This window comes from Fonsecaea monophora (genome assembly GCF_001642475.1).
Source record: "Fonsecaea monophora strain CBS 269.37 chromosome Unknown Scaff83, whole genome shotgun sequence".
Lineage (NCBI taxonomy): Eukaryota > Fungi > Ascomycota > Eurotiomycetes > Chaetothyriales > Herpotrichiellaceae > Fonsecaea > Fonsecaea monophora.
The window spans coordinates 120935-144090 of record NW_019174014.1 but is presented as its reverse complement, the minus strand read 5'-3'; the positions used below and the strand labels follow the sequence as shown (position 1 = coordinate 144090).

General features: G+C 54.2%; 10 protein-coding genes across 10 annotated transcripts; 5 read left to right on the top strand and 5 right to left on the bottom strand.

The window, feature by feature from the left end:
* Window positions 1–68: 68 nt before the first annotated feature.
* On the bottom strand, window positions 69–833 carry AYO21_09008 (hypothetical protein; the record flags this gene model as incomplete). Its single annotated transcript, XM_022658947.1, has 1 exon — window positions 69–833. The coding sequence occupies one exon, from the start codon at window positions 831–833 to the stop codon at window positions 69–71; it is 765 nt and encodes a 254-aa protein (XP_022508787.1).
* A 2506-nt stretch (window positions 834–3339) lies between these two features.
* On the bottom strand, window positions 3340–5154 carry AYO21_09007 (hypothetical protein; the record flags this gene model as incomplete). The annotated part of the gene is made up of 2 exons (XM_022658946.1): window positions 3340–4422; window positions 4477–5154. The coding sequence occupies 2 exons, from the start codon at window positions 5152–5154 to the stop codon at window positions 3340–3342; spliced, it is 1761 nt and encodes a 586-aa protein (XP_022508786.1).
* An 887-nt stretch (window positions 5155–6041) lies between these two features.
* On the bottom strand, window positions 6042–8260 carry AYO21_09006 (hypothetical protein; the record flags this gene model as incomplete). The annotated part of the gene is made up of 5 exons (XM_022658945.1): window positions 6042–6386; window positions 6452–6770; window positions 6824–7137; window positions 7194–7894; window positions 7963–8260. The coding sequence occupies 5 exons, from the start codon at window positions 8258–8260 to the stop codon at window positions 6042–6044; spliced, it is 1977 nt and encodes a 658-aa protein (XP_022508785.1).
* Window positions 8261–8733: 473 nt separating this feature from the next.
* Window positions 8734–9594, top strand: AYO21_09005 (hypothetical protein; the record flags this gene model as incomplete). The annotated part of the gene is made up of 3 exons (XM_022658944.1): window positions 8734–8931; window positions 8992–9051; window positions 9130–9594. The coding sequence occupies 3 exons, from the start codon at window positions 8734–8736 to the stop codon at window positions 9592–9594; spliced, it is 723 nt and encodes a 240-aa protein (XP_022508784.1).
* A 229-nt stretch (window positions 9595–9823) lies between these two features.
* Window positions 9824–11800, bottom strand: AYO21_09004 (hypothetical protein; the record flags this gene model as incomplete). The annotated part of the gene is made up of 5 exons (XM_022658943.1): window positions 9824–10039; window positions 10096–10244; window positions 10294–10415; window positions 10473–11337; window positions 11389–11800. The coding sequence occupies 5 exons, from the start codon at window positions 11798–11800 to the stop codon at window positions 9824–9826; spliced, it is 1764 nt and encodes a 587-aa protein (XP_022508783.1).
* A 514-nt stretch (window positions 11801–12314) lies between these two features.
* AYO21_09003 (hypothetical protein) lies at window positions 12315–14370 on the top strand (the record flags this gene model as incomplete). The annotated part of the gene is made up of 8 exons (XM_022658942.1): window positions 12315–12423; window positions 12482–12711; window positions 12764–13093; window positions 13145–13209; window positions 13274–13347; window positions 13404–13588; window positions 13645–14013; window positions 14071–14370. The coding sequence occupies 8 exons, from the start codon at window positions 12315–12317 to the stop codon at window positions 14368–14370; spliced, it is 1662 nt and encodes a 553-aa protein (XP_022508782.1).
* A 1139-nt stretch (window positions 14371–15509) lies between these two features.
* Window positions 15510–17714, top strand: AYO21_09002 (hypothetical protein; the record flags this gene model as incomplete). The annotated part of the gene is made up of 3 exons (XM_022658941.1): window positions 15510–16288; window positions 16343–17479; window positions 17558–17714. 3 exons carry the CDS (start codon window positions 15510–15512, stop codon window positions 17712–17714), a joined length of 2073 nt encoding a protein of 690 aa, XP_022508781.1.
* A 550-nt stretch (window positions 17715–18264) lies between these two features.
* AYO21_09001 (hypothetical protein) lies at window positions 18265–18618 on the top strand (the record flags this gene model as incomplete). Its single annotated transcript, XM_022658940.1, has 1 exon — window positions 18265–18618. One exon carries the CDS (start codon window positions 18265–18267, stop codon window positions 18616–18618), a length of 354 nt encoding a protein of 117 aa, XP_022508780.1.
* A 568-nt stretch (window positions 18619–19186) lies between these two features.
* Window positions 19187–20503, top strand: AYO21_09000 (hypothetical protein; the record flags this gene model as incomplete). The annotated part of the gene is made up of 4 exons (XM_022658939.1): window positions 19187–19479; window positions 19529–19796; window positions 19876–20277; window positions 20324–20503. 4 exons carry the CDS (start codon window positions 19187–19189, stop codon window positions 20501–20503), a joined length of 1143 nt encoding a protein of 380 aa, XP_022508779.1.
* A 184-nt stretch (window positions 20504–20687) lies between these two features.
* On the bottom strand, window positions 20688–23116 carry AYO21_08999 (hypothetical protein; the record flags this gene model as incomplete). Its single annotated transcript, XM_022658938.1, has 2 exons — window positions 20688–22906; window positions 23050–23116. 2 exons carry the CDS (start codon window positions 23114–23116, stop codon window positions 20688–20690), a joined length of 2286 nt encoding a protein of 761 aa, XP_022508778.1.
* Between the last annotated feature and the right edge of the window lie 40 nt (window positions 23117–23156).

Here is a 23156-nt window from a genome sequence, read left to right as displayed (position 1 = left end):
CCCCGTCCAGCAGTGAGTCTGTGCCTGTTGTTATGGTACGGCAGCGAGGTAGGTCCTGGCATCCCCCATTAAGAGTTGATTCTTGTCAAGCTATCTCCGTGATCCTCCAAATGGCGGATTTGACTTCTGAGGCTTTGGATTTCCTCTGCCATGTGCCGGAAGTTGACCTCGGACTCCTGAATGTAGGTGATGGCATCGTTGATGACATCGGACTTCTTCATGCCATTGAATGGCTCGCTGATGATGATACATTCCGAAGCCTCGATCTGAGATTGGAGCTGATACTTGGCCTCGCGCAGAGTGCAATAGAGCTCCTTGAGTTTGTTGTTTACCTTGTCGCGATATCTCCGCTCCGTGATGGAGTGGGCTTGTCTTTTATCGCTGGTACTGGATCTATTCCTTTCTTGAGCATTTGTCCTGGAGCCATAGCTGGCTTCCGTTTGCCCACAAGGGTCAGGACTCGTACCGTCTTGGTGTATTTGACGGGCCAGAGCCATATGGGCAGGCGTCGTATCACTGCTGTTGTCGTGAAGACTCGATTGCTGGGCGAGCCAGGTAAAATGATCCCCATCGCCATATTCGGGCGAGGAGACTGGCAAGCAGATCCTGCCGGCCAACAGATCGGCCCGGGACTGTTGTGCTCCCTGAAGAGGCAGCCCAGTTCTTTTGTAAGGATACTCGGAGACGTCGACAGGGACGAGATTCGAGGCCGTATTGGGCAGTATAAACAGAGAAGTATTCTCACAGGCCGTGGCCAAGTATGGCGGATGGTGATGGGATGCTTGAGGATGCCAACCCGTGGCTGGAACGCCTTCACTGTGGTTATAAGACATGAGCCCCGACACTGACAAAGACAAGGGGACAGTGGGCCGTATTGGTTGACAGTTGGTCTATCGAATCCCGCCCATTTCCGACCGTTTTTGGGCGGACGTTGGCAGTCTCTATCGAAGGGAAATCTGGGGAAAACTGGTGTGTGGCACTTTGGATCCCCGGTGATGGTGTAGAATCCCAGCCCACGTTCTCCATCTTGAGACTGACCTGGCAAAGGATGCGATGTACGGCTTCAATATATCATGTCCCCTACGACGTGTTGGGCGGGGCAGTTATTGGACCAGAGCGATCAGAGGGACCAGAGGGCTGGCTGGCAGTCCGCCTTGCCGCATTCAGGGTGAGATTGACACAGCTGGGCTTAGTGGTGGTAAGAAGGTTGGGATCCATTTTCTCCCATTCCAAACACACTCTGGTGCCTCTTGGGGCGAACTCTAACCATCTATTCCTCTGGGGTTTCCGCCGACGCTGGACCCTCGTTTGGGTTTGTGCTGAGTTGGGGCAGAGCAAGGGCAACTTCTGTCGTTCCCAACCCGACAAGGCCCCGGAATCTCGATCCGTGGCGTTCTTCAGGTTGGGTGAGGCCCAGGGATTCAATGATGATTGTCTACGTGGTGTGATACGCCGATGGCACAAAGAGGCGCCGTGGTGACCTACACTTCGGGACACTCTGGAAGATGACACTAGGGTGGTTAAGTATCAAGCAGGTCACCATCTGGCATGCGATGGACCGCAATAAACCCATCCGCACCATCTATATCAGAAATATGATCGTGCGGATTCGTCGAGCACAGATTTTCTCAAGATATCATCCAACGACAACAACGGCGAACTACTAAGCTACCATGCACCCGGGCATTGCAACTCGACAGGGCTCTTTCCTCGGCGAAACCACATGTGCGGAGATAGCAACCTCGTAGCCGGTTTTAGCATATCTTGATATGGGGAAGTCTCTTTTTGTCCAGGTCCTCGTCAAGCTCCCTATGCACGGGCCACTCTGGCGGCGGAAGTGTAACACAGTCCTGATCCGAAGATGCATTCTATCAAGAAGCTACAGGGTATGGCAAGTGGTCATGACGCGGCCAACCTTGCCAGACCGAAGTTTTTTTGAACATGCGATTCTCGGATCAAACTAAAATTTTCCCATGCAAAGTGGCTTTGCGGCATGGGTATGTAGATGGGGTAATCTCCCATTGCCATGAAATGCTAGTTGGGCAGGTTACCAGTTGATGGAGACTTGATTTGTTGCTGAACAGGGACACAGCCACTGGGGATGTATCTGTCCCTTTCTGTGGTACTGACTAACGAGGTGGGTGAGAGGTCGAACGCGCCTACAATGGTGATGATGCAGGATGATCGGTTGGTGATGTGATGCGATGCGATGCGACGTGATGCGAATGCATGTACGACATACTCACACATAACCGCATGGAGATGGCCTGAAAAGGGACCCCCTCCCCGCCCGCTTTGCTCGTACAAGCACAGACACTATAGACGTACGGGTTCAACTGCAACACCACAACAAACTGACTTTCCAGCTACATCCTATCTAGGTTAACGCTCGCCAACGCGCTTTGTCCACCGGTTGGCCCGCCCGGTGCTTGTCGGTGTTTGGACCCGGTCTGCCCACTTTGTATGGACCTAGGTTCAAGAATCGCCGGACACGAGGAGAATCTTTAGTCGACGAGCAGGTGTAGCCTTGTCTTACCTTGCACTGCCTTGCACTGCCTGACCGCGAACGGATACGATGGGCGGGTGGCTGTGTGGATGTCTCCCTGAACGGCGAACGGTGAGACAATTGCGCAGATGGGGAAAGTCTCCACAAACAAGGCCAGCCCGGTTTTTGTGGAGGGTCGGATGGGTTAAAAGTGCGAGCCAGGTTCGCGGAGATGGTGTTGGTGTTGGTTGGCCTTACGAGGGGGGCACGCGCACATACACACACAGATACACACATGCACACAGAGAGAGAGAGAGAGAGAGAAGAGAAGAGAAGATCAAAAGAAAAGGAGGGAGAGAAGCAATCAGCCGGAACAAGGGGCACCAAGAGGGTGACCGTACTGTGTACCTCTGGCAATTCACTCACTGTCCCTATCCATCTATGTACATTGCATGCATACATAGCATACATACATACTTACAAAATATACAATTCGACTCGTTCCATCGCCTTCCAGATCTCAGAACTAGGGGGAGAATCTACCTCTACCTCTTACGAAACGTTAGTCCCTCTCAAGCTTTTCGCTCCTCTTGTGTCTTACTTCCCCCATGAGATTTCAGATCTATCTGGACGAACCGAACGACCTACTTCGGGATCGGGTCAGGGCCAGAGCCAAAGCCAGGGCCAGGGCCAGGGTCAGGCCAGGGCCAGGGCCAGGGTCAGGCCAGGGTCGGGGGCCGGGCCCAGGCTTATGGCGAGAGACGGTATCGGATCCAAGGGTCAATAGTTTCCCACCGGATGTGTGTCTGCCTGGTCTGGCCAGTTGTAAGTGTTCTCCCAGATCAAGATCCCGGTCATTCCCCCAGGATATGTAACTCGTTGACCCAGTTCCTCATCCAGCCATCCTCGGGGAAATTGTTCCCCAGCAGTTCAAAGTCGAGCACGTCGTCCAACATCGTGGTCCCGCCGAGGTTGCTCGGCGTGGGCGTGAACGCCGACGACTGCGTCTGTTGGGCAGGGAACACGTGCGGCACGGTCTGATCTCGCGGGGGCTGCTGCAGTGGGACGTTTTCGGCATTGTGCGGACCATTCGTGTTCGGAGCGTTCCGAAACGTCTTGTTGGTCGCCGAGAATTCCAGCGCCGCGGTGACGCGGTCGTAGTTGCCCGGCACGTCGGCGCCGTACGGGTCGAACAGGTCCAGGGGGGAGAAGGACAGGGTGTCGTCGGTGGCACTGAGGCGCGGCGGTATCGGCATCGAGAGCGGTTCTTTGGATTCCACCACCCTGCGGATCTCCTGCGTGTTGCGCAGGTTCGCCGCCGCGGCGGGCCTGGTTGTCGCCAGGGTCCGGAAACACCGCTCCAGCGTGTCCAGGTTCCCCTTGCATTCTTCCCGCAACGACGGGATCCGCAGGCAGGAGACCTGCGGGATGGCCGTGACGAGGAGGTTCCACGCGAACCCGGACACGAGCGAGCAGGTGTGTCCCCGCAGCTCGATGGCCTCGAAGATGCGGAAGCTCAGGTTCGACGCCACGATGGCGGGGGAGCTGGATGGTGGGACGTAGAAGATGGATCGGGGCCGGTAGAGGATGATGATGGTGATGAGGAGGTAGATGTGTAGCTGGGCCAGGTCGAACGAGTACGGCGCCGCGGTCCCGTCGGCTTGGACAAGTCGGAGAGCGAGTGGCAGTGATCGAACAAAGTCTAGGAGTCGGAGACCTATTTTGTTCTTTTCGGCTGGAGGAGGGTCGTTCTGCCGCGTGAGCAGCTGGCAGAGATCGCACAGAATTTCTGTAATGGCCACGTAGGAAACAAAGATCTGGGCGCGAATGTCGCTGGGGTCTGGAAAATCGTATATCGACGGCGGGTCAACCACGCAATCTGTCGGGTTGATGAGTCGGGGACGGCCATGGGCCGAGGACATGACACTGTCTCTTGCCTGCGCAACGTGTTAGTCGCTTGGTCAATATCCATTTCGAGAATCGAAACTTACGTATAAAGTCCACCATACCCTTCGCCTGAGCCTCTCCTGGCTGCTGGGTCTGGTGGACTTCATGTGAAGACCCATCTGCTGAGCGAGACCGAGCGCATAGTTCCCCCAGAATGTCGGATGGTGGATAGAGATGTCTTTCGGCGTCGAGGGCGCGAAGAATTGCATCAAACATGACGCTGAAAGAAGATTGAGGGGGTTGCTCTCGGCGCCTGTGTCAATCAACGCCTTGACCTTGCGGTATTGCGGTTGCGCGGGGAGGGTGGTGTCGCTCTTAGGCTTGGTTGTCGCGGCAGCGAGCAAAACGGCTTGCAGAACCACCAGCGAGGTCGCTTCTGAAGGGGCGTCGGCCGAGACCATTCCACCGTCCACCACCGGCATCCATGGCCAGCACTTTTCGTAGAAGATCTCGATAAATACCTGACGGACGGGGACTGGCGGCAGATCAAAGGCATTGTAGAGCTCCAGGACTTTCATGTCGCTCTCGCTTAGCGTGTGCTCGTAGGGCTGCCGTCCGCCGTGCGAGTAGTCGAGCCCGGGAAAGTCATCTCCTAGGACAGCCCGTCGCGACAGGTACGATGAATTGCAGAATTCGTCAACTCTGGGAGACGAGGCCGCCGCGGCCAGGTCGACAGGACTTGGGGCAGCGACACAGTGGCGGATGAACAGAAGCGGTGCCATGGGGGTATCGGCTTGATGCTGTGGCGGTGGCGACGGGGCGGTCAGATTCCAGTCTTGCGGCTGGTGGCTAGTCTCCTGGGAGACAGGACTCGCTGCCGAATTCCGAGTTCGATACACCGTTCTGGCTCTTTTCTCCGGCTGGGGTCGCTGGTGACTGTGGTCTTTCCGCCGCCGCAAACGGGGTCTAAAAAAAGAAAGGTTATACTGTGGTCCATCTGGATGATGATGCTGCCGTGATACTCACTTGCAAGGGGTACCATGTTCGGCACAGTTGGAACACGTGCCAGAAGTCCCGGATATATCGCAACGTACTTGTTGAGGTCAGCGCTGGGCTCGGCCAAGTGTACTCGGTATGAATGACAAGGCTCGAGGTGCCGAGTCCTCCTGCACCTACCTTTTCGAGCATAACAGGCCTCGCACGCGCGAGCATGATGCGGACGAGTAATTATGCTGGACGGATCATAGCTTTTGAATGTGGCCATTGCTGAAGACGGACCCGGTGTCACCGTATACCCATGTTCCGCACCATACAGGCTCTGAGGGAGAAACAGACAAGAGGTTTCAAGAAGAAAAGTCTTAAAGCGACGATGATGGTGATAATCCCAGACCCGGGGACTAAGAAGCCACTAGACCTCATTGGGAAGAGGAGAGAAGTGGGTCGCATCAGCCTCGTGCGGAGTTTATCAACCTCCGACCTCGGCGTTAATACCCATTCAAGCACTTTTCACTCACCCTTTTCTCGCACTAGCAGTATATGAGGCAAGTCTTTGCTGTTACCTATTACCTCTCTGGCGTGAATCTCATTTGCACAAGGGAATACCAACGGGTGGGGAAAAGTAAACTCAAATGTCTCCGCCACACAAACTCTCGCACAGCAGAGTGCAACTCTACAATTTCGATTTAGCTACGCCCTTCTCCTTCTCCTGCTGGACCTGTTTCCACAATTGTCTCGTGCTCACCATCATAGGCCAGAGATGCTGCATGTGGTTCATCTCGCTCTTCCGGGCGCCGTCCAGCAAAGCTTCATACGGGGTCTGGTCGCTTCTCGCCAACGCACTGTCCAGCTCAAACTCGGTGAAGCCGTAAGCATCGATGATTTCCTGCGCGTGCTGATCTGCCACCTCAACAATAATCGCGTCATATGCCAGGCGTAGTGAGGAGCGCTGATCGGATGTCAAAGAGAGTGGAGGACATAGTACTGCATGTGCCGAAGTTACGATGGACAGGGAGAACTAATGAAGAAGAAGTGGTTAGTATCGTATTAAGATGATACTCGGTGGTCTGAGTTGGAACATACCAGCTGGGCCAATGCCGTCATCGGCTTCTTGTAAGTTGCATCGTTCGGGATGTTGTCGACCACTTCCCAGAAGCCCTTCCAGTATATGAAGTCGCCGTGTGCCATTGTCAAAGCGTGGCATGCGTAGCTGGTATCGCGACCCGCATTCGTGTCTTGGATATGCTGCTGCACCAAAGCGACAAGCCGCTGCTCTAGAATAAATCTCTGTGCATCGCGCTCGAGCCACTCTTGAGGTGACTTGATACGCAGTGGCTGTGGCGTTGCGGTATCGCGCAGAAAAGACAGGTATGACAACGAGGGAAGGGATGATTCAGTTCCACTGTCGATTCGTCAGTATAAATTCTCAGAACGGCGAAGATGGGAATGCAATACGCTTTGAAGTGCTTGAGGATAGCCCTTGGTACTTGCTGGGCCACCACATAGTTGTCGCCCTCGTAGGTGACGGAGTTGATAGAGTTGGCGTACATCCGGCCAAATCCTGACAGGGCGCTGTATCCATGGCCGCCGCAGGCGATGCGACAGGTTTCCACGCCGTATCCCGTAATCTCAGTCGAGTAGACCTTGGCACCGACCGTCTGGAGGTGGAGATCTTCCAGCTGAGAGGTGTCGTCAGTCTTCAAGTAATTTGCCGTGTAGTCATCATAGGCACGCTTGATAGCTTGCCCGACTACGACAAGCGCTGTGGCCTTTTAAGAATTGTTAATTAAGTCCATTGATATGCCTTGTTTGATACAAGTCTCACCTTGGCAAGCAGTGGAAGCAATCGGTATCGCACACTCGCATAGTCGAACACGCGGGTTTCAGAGCCATCTTTGCGATTCGAAAATTGCCTTCGGAAAGTGGTGTAGTGGTATGCCACGGCGACGGCTTTCAAGAGGTCCCAGCCTGTGATCTCGGCCATGAGAGCACGCACCGTCACCATTGACCCGTACGAGTGCTTGAGATTCTTTGGCGGGACGTAGGTGCCGTCTCTGAGGACTTGTGCGTTTCTGGCGAGCATCTGAGAGCGTGGGATGCGGACATTGTGGAACCGAAGAGCACCATTATCCGTCCCCAGCATGCCCTGGAACGCTTTGGGACCGAGTTCATAGATCTCACATCCTGGCATGAGCTCTTGGGTATCGAGTTTGCGCAGCTGAACCAGGAATAAATGGTTGCCGTAGTCCTTGCCCTTGATTATCAAGCGTGCTACAACAATACCATGTGTAGCCCACGCCCCAGTAGCACCGATCCAGTACTTGGTGCTACTGATGGTTGGTGAGTTGATCAAGAACTCGTCGGTGTCGGGGTCGAAAGTCGCTGTCGTCTCAATGCCCTTGACGTTTGATCCGTGGCCCAGCTCGGTCTGGCAGTACGAGCCGAAGATCTCGAACCGCTCAGCCTTGGGGATCCAGATCTTCTTTTGTTCGTCCGACATTTGCCGCTCCAGGTTTGACATGAAGACTAGTAACAAAATGTCAAAATCGCATCTTCCACCATCATCACATCTATACAACGGACGGAGAACATACTTCTAAATTGTGGTTGGACAGGGAGCATATTGTCCGTCAGTTTGATGGCTTCCATAAAATGGCGATGAGGCCAGTTCTGTTCAAACTTGAGTCTGATGAGCTCTCGGCTCTGCAACGCCGCCCGAGTCCACGCATCTTTGCGGGCCAACGACGGCAGAGTGACATTCTTCTTGTCGAATATGGGATTGCCAATCAAGGCTTTGAGCAGAGTCTTCCTTCGCTCTAGCTTCTCCTCACCTCCCCAAAGGAATAATGTGAAGTCGGAATCCTTTGGCTGGACTGGGATGTTTCGAGACATGATGAGTGAAGAACATGGGCTTGCCGACGACACGGGACACCATGTCCAAGTCCAGAGGATATGAATATACTGTCGGCGGACGCGTTGTTACTGCCATAGTCTAAGTCATGTCAAGCTCCGGCTAACGGCAAACTACCCACAGTACTCCGGTATCCTGGACGTCCACTTGGACCTAGGTAGGTTGCTGGTTGCTAGTTAGTCCTTGACTTGATCTGCGGGCAGAGTATCGGGAATTCCCTAATACGGTAATCCCCAGCCTCCACCCGACATTTGCCAAATGCGATTGTGTCTGTCATCTTCTCCACACACTAGCACAGGAACGACCTGAGTTGCTCGGTCAATCTGCGGAAAACTCTGGAGAACCCTCAGCGGTATTCAACAAGACGGGACTAAAATAGACCGTCTGGAATATAACAAAAGGACTCTGGACTCTCAGGTGACAACTACCATCGCGGCAGAAGATCGGCAACAAGATGGGCTACCAGTACCTCAGCGTCGAGCGCAAAGGCGACGTCTTCATTATCACGTTGAGAAAACCCCCGCAGAATCGTCTCAACGTTGCTTGCTGTCAGGAGCTCATCCGAGCATATCACTCGATCCAGAAGGAGTTGGGTCAAGATGCCGAAGGCGCGGTGGTGTTGACTGGCAGCGATGCCAAATTCTTCACCACGGTCAGTTGACGATTAGCTGTTCTTCTCCGCTATAAGCAGCTCTAACATTATGTATCGCAGGGACTCGATCTCGACGAGCGAGAAACCAACATGTTTGCTTCATGCGACGGTTTCTATCCTGTGAGTTGGCACAACCCCTCCCCTTCTTGTTTCCTCCCCAGGAGGCACTTTTGGTTCCCTTCTAACGTAGAGAGCCAGCTCCTCGCCACTATCCTTGACTTCCCCTTCCCGACAGTCGCGTGCATAACCGGCCACGTCATGGGCGGTGCCTGTCTTCTCACCCTCGCGCATGACTATCGCGTGATGAACTCGCAGCGCGGGTTCTGGCAAATGCCCCCCGTGATTGCCGGTTTGCACCACGACGGCATGGGGTCGCTGCTGCGGCTGAAACTCGCGCCCAAGGTCGCGAGAAAGGTCCTGCTCGAGGCGCACCGGTATACCGGCAAGGAAGCGCTCGAGGACGGGATCGTGGATGTCATCGCCCCGCCGGATCGGATGCTCGAGGAAGCTGTCAAGATCGCCGAGCAGTGGAAGTCCAAGGCGAAAATGGGGGTTTATGGCTTGTTGAGGAACGAGCTATGGGGTCAGGCTCATTCGGCGTATCGGGCTGTGAGTTACGTCCATCATAAGCAGACGACGAGGGAGCCAAAGGTCAAATTGTAGAGAGGTCCTGGAGTAATGTGCCAATGAGTGGGATTAAAGATTGCGAAGTAGAGAGTCTTGGTGAAATGGTGCTGGTGAATTGTCTCAGATCAGGTTCAAGAAGCCCGATGTCTTCTCCCTGGAACGTCTTATAGAGGTGTCTATACTTGGTATATATAACAAATCTAGGTGACTGGGGATTTTATCCCTCCTTCAGGACCTTGCACCACCCTGACAGCCATGTACGAAATCAAAGCCTGCTCTCCCGCTTCTTAGATACCCATCGTTGCACGTCGGCATGTCCTTCAGGGGGAAACAGTTCCTGGACAAGGACCTTCTTGATAACCTTGCCCGTGGCGTTCTTCTTGAGCTCGTCCACGACACGGAGGAGCGTGGGCATCTTGTACCCAGCCAGCGTCCCTCTCAGATCGCGCCGAAGCTTTTCCAACGTCAGGTCTCGTGGTGCCTTGGGATTCTGGTTAGCTCGCTCAATATACCACACATAGACCCATCGTTACTTACATCTGGCTGGAGGACTAGTGCTGCGGCAACCCGTTGACCAAATTCCTCGTCCTCGACACCGACCACCATGGCCTCGGCGACGTACCCAAGACCCAAGATCTCTCGTTCGATATCCAACGCGGATATCTTGTAGCCACCGCTTTTGATTACTGGAAATCAAGTCAGTGGTGATACGGTGGACTCAATGGGATTTCTTACTGTCGATGGATGCTCGACCCAGGATGAAGTAGTATTTCCCTTCCCGACGGGCAATGTCTCCAGTCTTGAAATAGCCATCAGCATCGAGGGCATTCGCCGTCGCTTCCTTGTCAAACAGGTACCTGCGTAGGTCAGTCATCAGTTGGAAGTGAGTTTGAAGACAAAAGACAGCAGCTTACTTGGAGAACAAGATGGGACTTCGGATGAGCACCTCTCCTTCATCGCCGTTGGAGAGTTTGAGATCAATCCCTGGCGCCTTCTCCCCTACAGAGCCATCTGGCACGCCTTGTGACCGCGGCGTTACTGTGAAGGCATTTCCAAACTCTGTACCACCGTAGCGTGTCAAGATCGCTCGACCGCCTCTCAGTTTCGTCCACTTCTGTTGCAGAGGCCGAGGCAGGGCTGAGGTGCCGCAGAGCAGGGCCCTGATTTCGTTCAAGCCGTTGACGTATTCCTGTAGTTCCTGCGGTGGCAGTTTTGACAGCCGCTGTTCATAATAGGCCATCAGGCGCATATAGATGGTCGGCACTCCCGAAAAGAAGGATAGACCCCCTTGTCGAATTCGTTCCCAGGTCCATTCGACGTTGAACCCACCGCTGCGGAACTCGATGCATCCTCCACTGTACAGGAAAGGAATTAAAGTGACGGTGACACCAGTTGCGTGGTGCACAGGCAGCACATGCAATACCATGTCCCCTTCCTTGATCCCCTGTTGGTCGCTGAAGGATGTAGCCACGTCGTAGAGGAAGCCTCTCCGCTTGACTCCTCCCTTGGGGGGCCCGCTTGTGCCCGACGTGAAGATGACCAGACCGGACTTGTTCAGATCGAAATACGGATCCGACGAAATCTGTATCTGGCTTGGATCCAGGGGCTTCTGCATGACATGCGGCGTGATCTGAATGGCACGGAAACTCTCGTTGTGCTGTTGGCGAACTATCGATTCGAGCTCCCGTGCCAGCGGCACGCTCTTCTGTGCAACCAGGACGGCACAGGCCCTTGATTTGGTGGCATAGTATGTTGCTTCCTTGGGAGGAAGATCAGGGGCTGCATCCGTTTAACACATTGAAAGTGCTGAGGTTCAGAGAAGCCACTTACATATCGGGACAATGACGGCACCCAGCGCCATCAAGGCGAAAAAGCCCACGACGAATTCATAGCCACCAGGCCCGAGAAGGTTGATGAAGACTTCTTCGTCTCTGTCGAGCTTCTGGACAACATGTCGCGGCAGCGTCTGTCTCAACACATTCCGAAGATGGAGGACATCAGTTAGGAGCTGAGTGTAGTCGGCTGTATAGCCGAAAGTAGTGTCCTTGACAGCGACAAGATTGGGCCTATAGCACCAACGCAGCAAGCGGCTGAACAGGAAGAAGTTCGGGAAGACGTTAGGGCCTTGGTGTTTCGGTACCCATTGCGCTCGATCGTCGGGATAGTTGACACGGTCGACAATAACGGCGGCTGAAGGGCCATCCAAGGGCAACTCTGCTAGATCATCTGACCGGATTGACATGATGGCAATCTGCAACAATCTATCTCGTGTTCAACCGGGAGAGAAAAGGAATAGATCAGGAGACAGGCTCGAGCTTTGGTAATATCAACCCGTCAACGAGGGCAATATTTGACTTTCGCTCCTCCTCTTGGCCCCTCAGCCTCGTTTCTGTTCTAGGAGAATTGCGCAAGCTTCCGTCCTCATGAGGGGTCGGATTTATCTTGGAGAGAGCCATTGAGTCGATTTCCTAGAATGGAAATCCCCGTGTCGCAATCGCCGTCGCCACCACGATTGGGGTATTGGGAGGGGACAGGTCGGTTCGCCGGCCACATTCCGTCGCTAGTGTGTCCTCGTTCCTGTATACTCGGTATCTGGGGCCCCGTATGGAGCACACGTGGATACTATGCCTACCGCATTCCCCAGGGGTCTATATGAGAGGGTTTGACCTTTGGACTGTCTGTGGTGTGACTATTGTTCTGTCACCTCCCCCACTTTGCAAGGTACATCGGCCGAAGGAAGCAATATCGTGACAACAATGTTTGGCTGGAAAGAAGCAAAGGCAGCCGCCGAGGCTGAGGGCATCTACATTGGAGGCTGGGGTCTCCGTAACGCCTTCTGGCCAAAGCGTGTTGATGGTCACCATGGTCAGTTCGCCGAACAGTGCAGCGAGACTCTTTGAAGCTGATTACTAACTCTCAACAGCAAGCAGCCAAGATAGGATCGAGCATGTTGCAGCAATCCAGGACTGGAGTGAGGAGGAGGAGCGGAAGCTGGTGAGGAAGCTTGACGCACGAGTCTTGTTTCCTTGCTGCATCATCTACTTCCTGGCATATCTGGACCGGGCCAATATGGGATTCGTCAATGTCCTGCAAGCTGGCAAGTCTAGCAGCTTCGAAGAGACTCTACATCTGAAGGGATCGGACTTCAACTGGGTGGGTATTGCCGCCACAAGCTGAGGGTCTCTAAATACTGATGAAGAGACAGGCCGTATCCGTCACTTACTTCATGGTCACCGTCCTGCTTATCCCGTCCAATCTGTTGATGAAGCGCTTCTCTGGGAAACTATACTTTCCCGTCATCATGGTTCTCTGGGGCGCGATTGTCATGTGCATCGGTGCCGTTCACAGCAGAGCGGGCTTGCTTGCTGCCCGCTTCTTCCTGGGTGTTCCCGAATCCGGCGTCGTGCCCGCCTGCATCATGTACTTTTCCTTCTGGTATAAGCCGCACGAGCGAGCCTGGCGGATTGGTGTCTTCCATGCTGCCAATTCCCTCGCTTCAGGAGTTGGAGGGTTTTTGGCCGTGGGAATCGATCATGTAGGTCTTCGAGATCTGGCCCCCCCTAGAAACACACTGTGCTGACACGAGAAGCTCAACGGAAAAGGTGGGCTGGAGAGTTGGCGATGGCTGTTTATCATCGAGGGAGCCATGCCGTGAGTTCTTGCTCTTCGGTTCACCAAAAATTGTCTTGAGAGCTGGATGCTAACTGTGGTATAGGATTGTCTGTGCCATTCCTGTGCACTTTCTCCTCCTGACCTTCCCCGAGGATTCGAAATCATTGTCTGAGCGAGGTATGGTGTACTGCCTCCGCCCGAGGGTACGGAATATCTTGCTAAACATATCTCAGAACGTTACATTGCCGTCAATCGTTTTGGCCGTGGAGCAACTCGAAAGACAGACGTTACATGGGACTGGCCGGCTTTCTTCAACGTTATGACTCGACCGTCAACATATGTCTTCTTCGTGTCCTATCTTTGCCTGTTGATCGTCGCTGTGGCTCTCGGGACCTTCCTGCCAACTATCTTGAAAGTGGTAAGTTGCTGTTCTTCACCTTTTTTTTTCGAGCCTGTCTCACTAAAGGATCGCAGTTTGCCAAATTCAGCAGCACCAAGGCCAACGAATACACCTCGGCCGTGTACTTTGTGGCTATTGTCGTATATACTTTCTGGAGTTGGCACTCGGACTGGACGCGTGAGCGAATCTGGCATTATATCATCCCGGCAGCCATGGCTATTCCCTGCTTCGCCATCTGGACCCATGTGGCAGCACAGAAGAGTTTCGGTGATATGACGCCGATCCAGCTTTACGGACTGGCGTTCCTCGGCAATATGGTCTCAATCGCACAGCCAGCTGCACTCGCATATCGAACCTCGACATTGTATGGAGCGGCGGAACAAGCCATCGGTGGAGCGACTGCCATTGCATCGTTATCGATCGCAAGTATCATTGGTCCTCAGGTAAGAAGCGATCTCTTTAGAGCGTTTCATACAGGTCACAAAAGCTAATGCTCGCAGATTTTCCCAAGCTCAGACGCCCCTTGGTACTTGCCAGGCTTCGCGGCTGCGTCATCCACTATCGCATTTACCATCATCAGCTTTGCCAGCTTGCCGTTGTGGCTGCTCTGGGAGGCGAAAAGACGCAAGGCGAAAACGGGACATGCCATGCCTCTACGAGCCATGGAGGATGCCGAACACAGTGCCATTTCCGCAGCCAATCTCGCTCGTCTTCATGAACAGAAGGCGTACGAGGAAAAATACGTTATGGATATGGACCATGTACGCCATGTTGAAGAGATCCCCGACAACAAGGTTTAAGAGAGGTCGGACGATGATTTCATAGGCAGCATGATGGACATGGTTCCATCCGGTGAACCCTCGCTATCAGAGCTAGAGGGACAAGCACCGATATGCTTTGCTTATGATATGGACAAGTCGGGCCTGTGTTTCGGTGTCAGGAAGCCAGCCAAGGTGGTCTTGGTCGTGGGTTTGTGACGAGTCAATGATGCGAGGGAGGATCTGTGTGAGAAGGATTTGCGTAGGGACAAGGTACCGGTCGCTCTCGGAGACAATATCCGATATTGGGGAGACATAAGAATTGCTAAGCCTTTTTTTTCGCCTTTCGGAAGGACTCAGGGCGGCGATTTAGACGGCGATTTCATACAACGGCGATTTGGCTGAACTATCCGTAACAGGAATAGTGTCTACTAAAGCAGACTAGCGTCTGTTTACATCAATTATACAGGCAACATTGAGGTCGGCAATAGCAGAATGCAGATTGATGTTCAACAGAAAGCGAGTGCCAGCCAAATTTGGAGGTAGATTCTATCGAAAATTAAGCAAAATCACCGGTGGACGAAATCGCCGGTTCACAGAATCGCCGGTCCAAGTCGCCGCACTTAGAAGTTTGGCGATATCACATGCCGCCACCACTAGATAATTACACCGCTAGAGACAGTATCAAGGGTATGGGTCGCTCAACGGACCTATCCAAAACCTGAAACCGCATCCCGGATACTTGTCCTGCATCACGAGGTCCATGTCGCACTAGCTAACAGGCAACACCCCGAGGATAATGATCCCCCGCTATTATTATAAGGCATTCGGATATTTCCCGTTTCGGACAATTGCCTTGACTTCGACCGTGATCCATGAGCCCTGTTGGAAAAAAATGCCTGGCTAGTCCTTGAATAAACAATAATGCTCCACATCTTGTCACGCACATGGCTCAACGGCAAGTCCTTCAGCAAAACCAATGCTCCAATATCAGGTGAGGCTGGCTGACCAGTGCCGACGAGAGTATCCGTAGATATTACTGTACCATTCATTGCCGACACTACATTAATGCCAGGAAAATTCTTACCATCGTGAAGTCTCATCTCCAAGAAGACTCTCGACACGGTTCGACAGGGTCACCACAGAGTTTCAACTTTTTCTCCTACCCACAAGCAGCAGCCATGAGTGACTTCAGCGCTAATCTCAAGCCTGCGGCGCCCGATGGCGCGACAGTCATTGCGAACGAGCGAAAATGCTCCGGCGTCAACATCCCCCAGCTGTCTGAGCACTTGATGGGGTCGGAGTACTTGGAGCGGCAAAGACGGGTACTGGACATCCTGGGCAGAGACAAGGTCTTTTCCAAGTCCAACCAAGCAAACCTGTCGCGACCGGACCGGTACAAGCTGGGTCTGGCGCGAGGGAAGCGGATGAGACAGCTCCAGGACAAGCACGGGTGGACCGACGACGACTTCCTCATGGCCGAGTACCTCGTCGACGACATCCAGCCGTATCATCTGCACATCTCGCTCTTCACGGCCGCCGTGCGGGAGCAGGCGAGCGACGAGCAGCGCGCGTACTGGATGCCCAAGATCGCCGCGTGGGAGGTCATTGGGGCGTATGCCCAGACGGAACTGGGTCACGGGAGCAACGTGCGCGGCATCGAGACGGAGGCGCGCTGGGATCCCGCCACCAAGGAATTCATCCTCCATAGTCCGACCATCACGGCGAGTAAGTGGTGGAACGGCACGTTGGGTCGAACGGCAAACTATGCCGTGGTCATTGCCCAGCTCATGTTGCCTGAAAATGGGACCTACAAGTCCTACGGCCCGCATGCGTTCCTGGTCCAGATCCGCGACATGAAGACGCATCAACCGCCCAAGAGTATCGTTGTCGGTGATATAGGTCCCAAGTATGGATACGCTTCCATGGACAACGCGTATTGCTTGTTTCATCAGCACCGGTATGAGGATCCTGTCTCTCCTCCCCTTTAATCCTGGCTAATCACGATGAATAGTATCCCCCACAGTGCCATGCTGTCCAGGCATTCTCGCCTCGACCCAGAGACGGGGGTCTATACTAAGCCCAAGAACCCCGCGTCAGTCTATGGCCAGCTCACTCGAGGTCGTTCCGTCATTGTCATGAACGCCCGTCTCGTGCTGGCTCGCGCCGTGACGGTTGCGGTGCGCTATCTGTCCATCCGACGTCAATTCCGCGACCAGGACAACCCAACGCAACCGCTGGAGACGGCTGTCCTCGACTACACGACGGTACAGATTCGCATTCTGCCCCTGCTGGCCACGACGTTTGCCCTGCATTACGCGGGCGCGTATATGCGGCGGCTGTACGAGCGCACGCGCAAGAACGACAAGACAATCGACACGGTCGACCAGGCGACGCTCTCGGAGCTGCATAGCACGTCGGCCGGGCTGAAGAGTCTGGCCACCACGCTCGCGGCGGATGGGATCGAGACTTGTCGCCGCTCGATGGGCGGCCACGGGTTCGGAGGAGGTACCGGCCTCGTGCAGGCAAATGCGGATTACCTCTCCAAGCCGACGGTCGAGGGCGACAACTGGATGATCACGCAGCAAGTGGCCCGGTATCTGATCAAGAAGGTCAAGGACATGGTACACGCGCCCAACAAGAGCCAGTCACTGAGCCAGACCGAGGAGCATATCCAGACGTATCTGTCCGCCCGGGCTCGAGAGCCCAAATTCGACGTGCTGAGGAGCGACAAGGCCATCGTGGACGCTTTCACCTGGCGCATGGCCAGCATGGCGTACCGGGCGTACGAGGCGCGCGAGATCCAGAAAAAGTCGTGGAACAGCCTGCTCATCGAGTTCCACAAGCTCAGCAGGGCCTATTCGCAGGCAATGTTGGTGTCGAATTTCTACGCCGCCGTCGCTGCAGACAGCAGGAGTAACGAGATCGCTCACCTCGATGCGTCGACGCGTGCTGTTCTCCTCGACCTCTTCCGCCTGTTTGCCCTCTACACCATGGACTCGGAAGCTCGCGAATTCCAGAACTCTGGCGCAGTCACTTCGGCGGATCTGAACGAGTTGCCGGCTCGGGTGCTGGAGTTGATGGCGCGGATCAGACCACACGCGGTGCGCCTTGTCGATGCATGGGCCATCCCAGATTATTTGCTTGATAGGTCAGTATCATCCCTGTTTCCCTTTCCCCAGGCAACTTCTGAAAAATGGGAAACTAACAACTCACCAAAAAAAAATAGTGCCCTTGGTCGCTACGACGGCCGGGTCTATGAGGACCTCTTCCACCGCGCACACGTGTTGAATCCGCTAAACAAGCAGACATTTAACCCTTATTATCAGAGCGATGAGATTGTCATGGGGAGCGGTGATGGTGGCCAAATTCTGGCGAAGCTGTAGATGTTGGGGAGGCTTTGAAGCAGAATGTGGAATGCGGTAGGCCATTGCTAGAATCATCATGTACAAATTGAGTCAGTCTGCACTTGTACCTCGTATTCCGAATCCCGTGTGCTGTGCCGCGCTCGTCTGCCAACAGCCACACACCACTTTGTCCAGAAGCTACAAGTAGAGGGACATGTTATCTTTGCCAGGATCAATTCCGATTGGTACCCAAATGAATAGGCACCATGGCACCCCCAACTGGGTAGTGTTTGTGTTGAAGAGCAGCAAAGCAAAAGTTGGAGAATGTTCGAAAAGTGGCTGGTGTGGAGTGGAGCGGAGCCCCTGGAAGCTTCTACCAGGCGCGACGAGCGACAGCGAGGGTCAAGAAGGAGGATTGGCAATTGTCAAGGCATAATTATTTATACAATGATTTATTCGTCGACAACGTGTAGAGATGAAATCATTCCTCCATATCCAAATGCAAGACAAGTAAAACGCAACTTCCAGTGAGCATCGTCGATCTACCCAGGACAAACCCTCCAAAAAGAAGACAAAACACAATCAAATCATGTCTGCAAATCAGTCAGAAAATCCAGACACTCAACGACCAGCAAACGACAAGGACGACACCGCAAAAACATCTGAATCAACTCCGCTCGCGCTCCCAGCTCCCCAGGACGCGTCAACATCAATTAATGCAGATGGAGAGGTATCCCAAACCTTCAAGCTGGACGCCCTCGGGCCGCTGGTCATCAATTCAGACGGCACCCTCTCGCGCATCGACAATTGGGCTCAGATGACCGAGCTAGAGCGCGAACGCACCCTGCGCATCTTGGGCAAGCGGAATCAACTCCGGCGGGAGAATATTGAAAAGGGTGAGAGTGGTCCAGCCAACAGTGCTACTGAGGAAGGGAAGTCATGAGGTGAGGTGTAGGGGGTTTTGGTTACACGGATATATACAGTCGAGGATGGAGGTAGCCAGTTGGATGGAGTCAAATGCCAGGAAACGAGGAAACCAGGAAACCGGGTCTCATGATACATAACTGAGGAGGACAAATGCGGCGTCTGGCAGGTTGCTAATCTATCTTCTTCGTCACCCATTCGTCAAAGAAACCTGATGTTTTCGGATAACTCAATCCCCCGCGGGAATATGGGCATGACCGGCCAAGGAGACCATAAAGGCTCAAAGGCCCCGGAGGAAGGCCGACTAGGAATATTCTGAGAGAGACAATGGCAATTCATTCGTTGTCTTCCGTTTACCTACTTGTCAATTAGGCTAATTCCCGGGGACGACGGCCATAGGCTTTTCCCATACGTCGGAGTCGCAATCGCAGGGCGTCCAGTGTCCAGCATCTGGCGTCTACGGGGACAAGTGCGGCTACAAGTACAAATACCATCTATATCTGCCATGGCCGATCCTCACCGACGAGGCCAACAAGGCTAGCTAAGCAGTATCAACCCATGTGAAGACAAGTCAAGTCTCCCTAAAAATGCCAGGAAAGATCAGCGAATGGACCGACTTCTCCTTGACCGAGGACCAGAAGCAGCATTGGATGGACCACGGCTTCATCAAGATCGAAAACTGCTTCTCCCCCGAGTTCGCTGAGAAATGGACCAGCTCCATCTGGACGAGACTCGGCGCCTCGCCGGAGGACAAGTCGACATGGCCGACGGAGAAGCTGAACATGCCTGGCCACACGGTCGTCTCGATCAAGGAACACGCGCCCAAGGCGTACGCAGCCATGTGTGAGTTGGTGGGAGGGGAGGATCGAGTGGCTGAATGGTATGTATTAGACTCGCATATACGTACATAGATATATACATTCCCTCAGGTCAATGGTACTCATCCATCGGCGATGCAGGTGCAAATTCTGGAAAGACGGCTTCATCCCCAACCTGGGCAAACCCGAGTACAAGGAGTCAGACCCGTTGGACATGAGGTCCCTCGACAACTGGCACTGCGACGGCGACTGGTTCACCCACTTCCTGGACTCGCCCGAGCAAGCACTGTTAGTGATTCCCCTGTTGACCGAGATCAAGCCCAAGGGAGGCGGCACCGTCATCTGTACGGACGGAATAAAGTTGGTGGCGGAGAGACTGGTACGTTCCTTTTCACCACAGGCCAGTCTTGCGTATACACACACACATATGAGTACATTCCCTCACCACCACTCGGCAGTACTCGATGCCCCGGGGCGCCACGCCGTATCTCGCGCCTCGAGGATCCCCCGAGATCCCCAAGTCGAACCCGGACCGCCGAAAGCTGTGGAACTCGTGGGTCCAAGACCCCAGCCTCTGCCGCGACGAGTCCTTCCACGAAGCCACCGGCAACGTCGGCGACGTCTACTTCCTCCACCCGTTCATGCTGCACTCGGCGTCGCGCAACCTGCTCCGAAACGTCCGCATCATCACGAACCCGCCCGTCGCCCTCAAGGAGCCCTTCAATTACAACAGGCCCGACAGCAAGTATAGCCTCGTCGAGGCCAAGACACTCAAGGACCTGGGTCGGCCGGAGGGTCTGCCCGAGTGGAAAATTACGGCACCGAGGGAGTTACTTCCCAATGCGGGTGGGAGGATAAAGGTACGTTTTCTTTCTCTCCGAGGACAACACCTCAGAGACTGTCAAGTCTACTGGCTCTCTTCTGGTCGGCCGCTCCAAGTTCAGCGATGCTGACTGCCTATGCGCTCAATTGCAGATGCAAGAGGAAATGAAACGACAGGAGCTGGAGCGCTTGAAAAAGGCCGGCAAGCCAATCCACACACTCGAAGGATCCAGCGAATATGGGCTCGAGTACTATCCATCTTAGCTGGTCCAGATGGGAATCCCCCCCAAAACCCCTTCCACGGTTAAAGCCTTTGGTAGAGTTGTAATAAGAAGAATTTGCATATGAATTGATTCGCGAGCCTGTGTGTCTCTCTATTTCCGTGGTCATCCTTCTCTTCAGGTCTTGATGTGATGGCCTAATATGTATAGGCCCTAAGCGACCCGTCTCACCATTCCAAAGACGTGGCTTTGGCTGATGATTCCTCAACAAACCCAGCATCGGGACCGTCTTGTAAAGACCTTCTGCTCGTCTTCTGATCCAGACTCTGCAGCTTCGAGAACAACCCGGGTCCGTACCTCTCGTACGTGCTGATCAATCCGCCCTCGGCGAGGAGTTGTTCCTGAATGCGATCTAGTCGAAAGTCCCACGTCCGGCCCTGACAGTGGATCTTGCGGTTCTTGACATCGATCGTGACCTCTTCCCCTTCCTGGGCGAGCCGGTAAAAGTCCTCGTCCAGTAGCTTGATCCCCATCAGGCCGTTGTTGACTTGATTGCGCTGGTAGATGAAGGCGTACGACTTGGCGATCACGGCCTGGATGCCCGCCCACTTCAGGGCCTTGGGCGCCTGTTCGCGCGAAGAGCCGCAGCCAAAACTCTTCTCGGCGACCACGATCGAGGCCCCTGCCTGTGCGCGATCATAGAACTCTGGTCGAGTGTAGCAGAATGCGCCACGGGCGACTTCTTCTTGGGTGAGGTGGGAATGGCACTTGTCGGTCGGGATGATGCTGTCTGTGTCAACATTGTCTCCGAATCGCTGCACTTTCCCTCGAATCGACTCGGGAAGCGAGGGCGCCGGCTTTTCTTCTGCAGATGATGGGGATACCTCTGCGTCGCCCTTGGTTGGCGTTGGTGCAGCGGCAAGGAGTTCCGGCTCGACGTATTGTGGTGACTCTCGTGCCTCCTGTGCACCGTATCTCCTCATGGCATCAAACTCGGCCATGTCAATCTTAGCAAGGATCTCCGAGGGATTCTGCAGTGACATGGAGAAGCTGGAGACGGCCACCGTCGCTGCAGAGGTGATGTTGGCGATGGACCCGGGGCCCATGCGATCCCTATAATTTCTGTTCTGAGAAGACAGCCACACCTCCCCCTTCCCGGCCTTGTCGACTCCCATGCCCACGCAGTAGCTGCATCCAGGCGCACCGATCTCGAACCCGGCCTGTTCGTACACCTCGAGAAGGTTTAGTTCCTTGAGGCGATTGATGATGGAATTGGACCCGGGAGTGACACGTCGTAGTCCCTGCGCCTCAGGTTTCCAGCCTTGAGACATCGCCTCCTTTAATACCAACGCAGCCAGAATCAGCTCTTCTTCCGTGGTGGTGCAGGCTCCTATGAAGACACCTTGCAGGTGTTGGAGCTGTGCCGTTGCTTCTGAGACGGGCACAACATTGTCTGGAGAAGGGTACAGCGCAATGAAGTGCTCCAGTTCGGATAGGTCCACATCATATGTTTCGGCGTACTGCGCATCGTCGTCTGGCCAGAAATAGAGGCTGTCCGATTTATGTCGTGGATCTCTTCGACGTTGGATGTACTGCATGGTGACTCCGTCGGGAACAACACAGGCGCCAATTCCGCCGAACTCGGTCGTCATGTTCGCGATGGCGAATCTGGCGTCGCATGACAGGTACTGAAGTCCTTCTCCGGTATACTCAACGAGCCGGCCAGCTGCAACGGTATTTCTGCGCAGTTTTCGCATCACCCCGAGTATAACGTCCTTGCCGCTGGTCCCAAGAGGTGGTCGGTTGATGAAGTTGATTCGGACAATCTCTGGGACCTCGAGATATGTCTCGCCAGTGACAAGCTGCAGGATCATATCGGTTGCGCCCACGCCGATTGCAAGGCTCCCTAGCGCACCAGCTGAAGACGTGTGAGAGTCGGCGCCAATAACCAGCATACCAGGCTGACACCGAGAACGATAATACTCTGTATGCATGATGGTGGTGTTGTGCCCAGCGTAGTTGTCTCCCAGGTCCATTTCCTTAGCAATTTGGTCGCACGCCTCGATCAGAGACTTCTCGTACGCCTGATGATTCACTCGTGGATCCACGACATGGTCCCCTGCCAGCCAGAACCTGTCTCTGCGCCGAATGCCAGGACGTCCCATGCGCTCGTAGTTTTTGTTCATGCCAAACCAAGCAACTTCAGACGCCAGAAACCAATCTGGAGCGATGCGGATTACGGTCCCTGGTTCCACGTACGGAGTCTCAAGGCCGAGCGCATGATGGACCAGTATTTTCTGGCAGGCAGTCATCGGCCGCCGACTGGGCTGTTGTTGCTCCATTGCACTCTCGAGATCGTTCTCGTCAGCGTAGAAGTTTGGTGACTTCAACAACCAGAGTTTTGGCCCGGCGACAACTGTGTACAACTGAAATATCGACGCCTCGCCTTCGAGTCACAAGACAAGTGGCAGTTGTGGCGCCGACTTGTCCCCCCTGTGTATACTAATTGGAAAGAACCAGCGCCGTTGAAAGTGGTTTTGTGGTGCATGCCACACCGGGCCAACTGCCGAAAACTTCAATGCCACGAACCCAGAACCCACATGGGACGGGAAGTCGGGTTCCAATGAGGCTCTTGTAGGATATGATCCTGAGCCATGCGAGTTGGAGGTATCTACTTGGAATACCCCTACCTACTT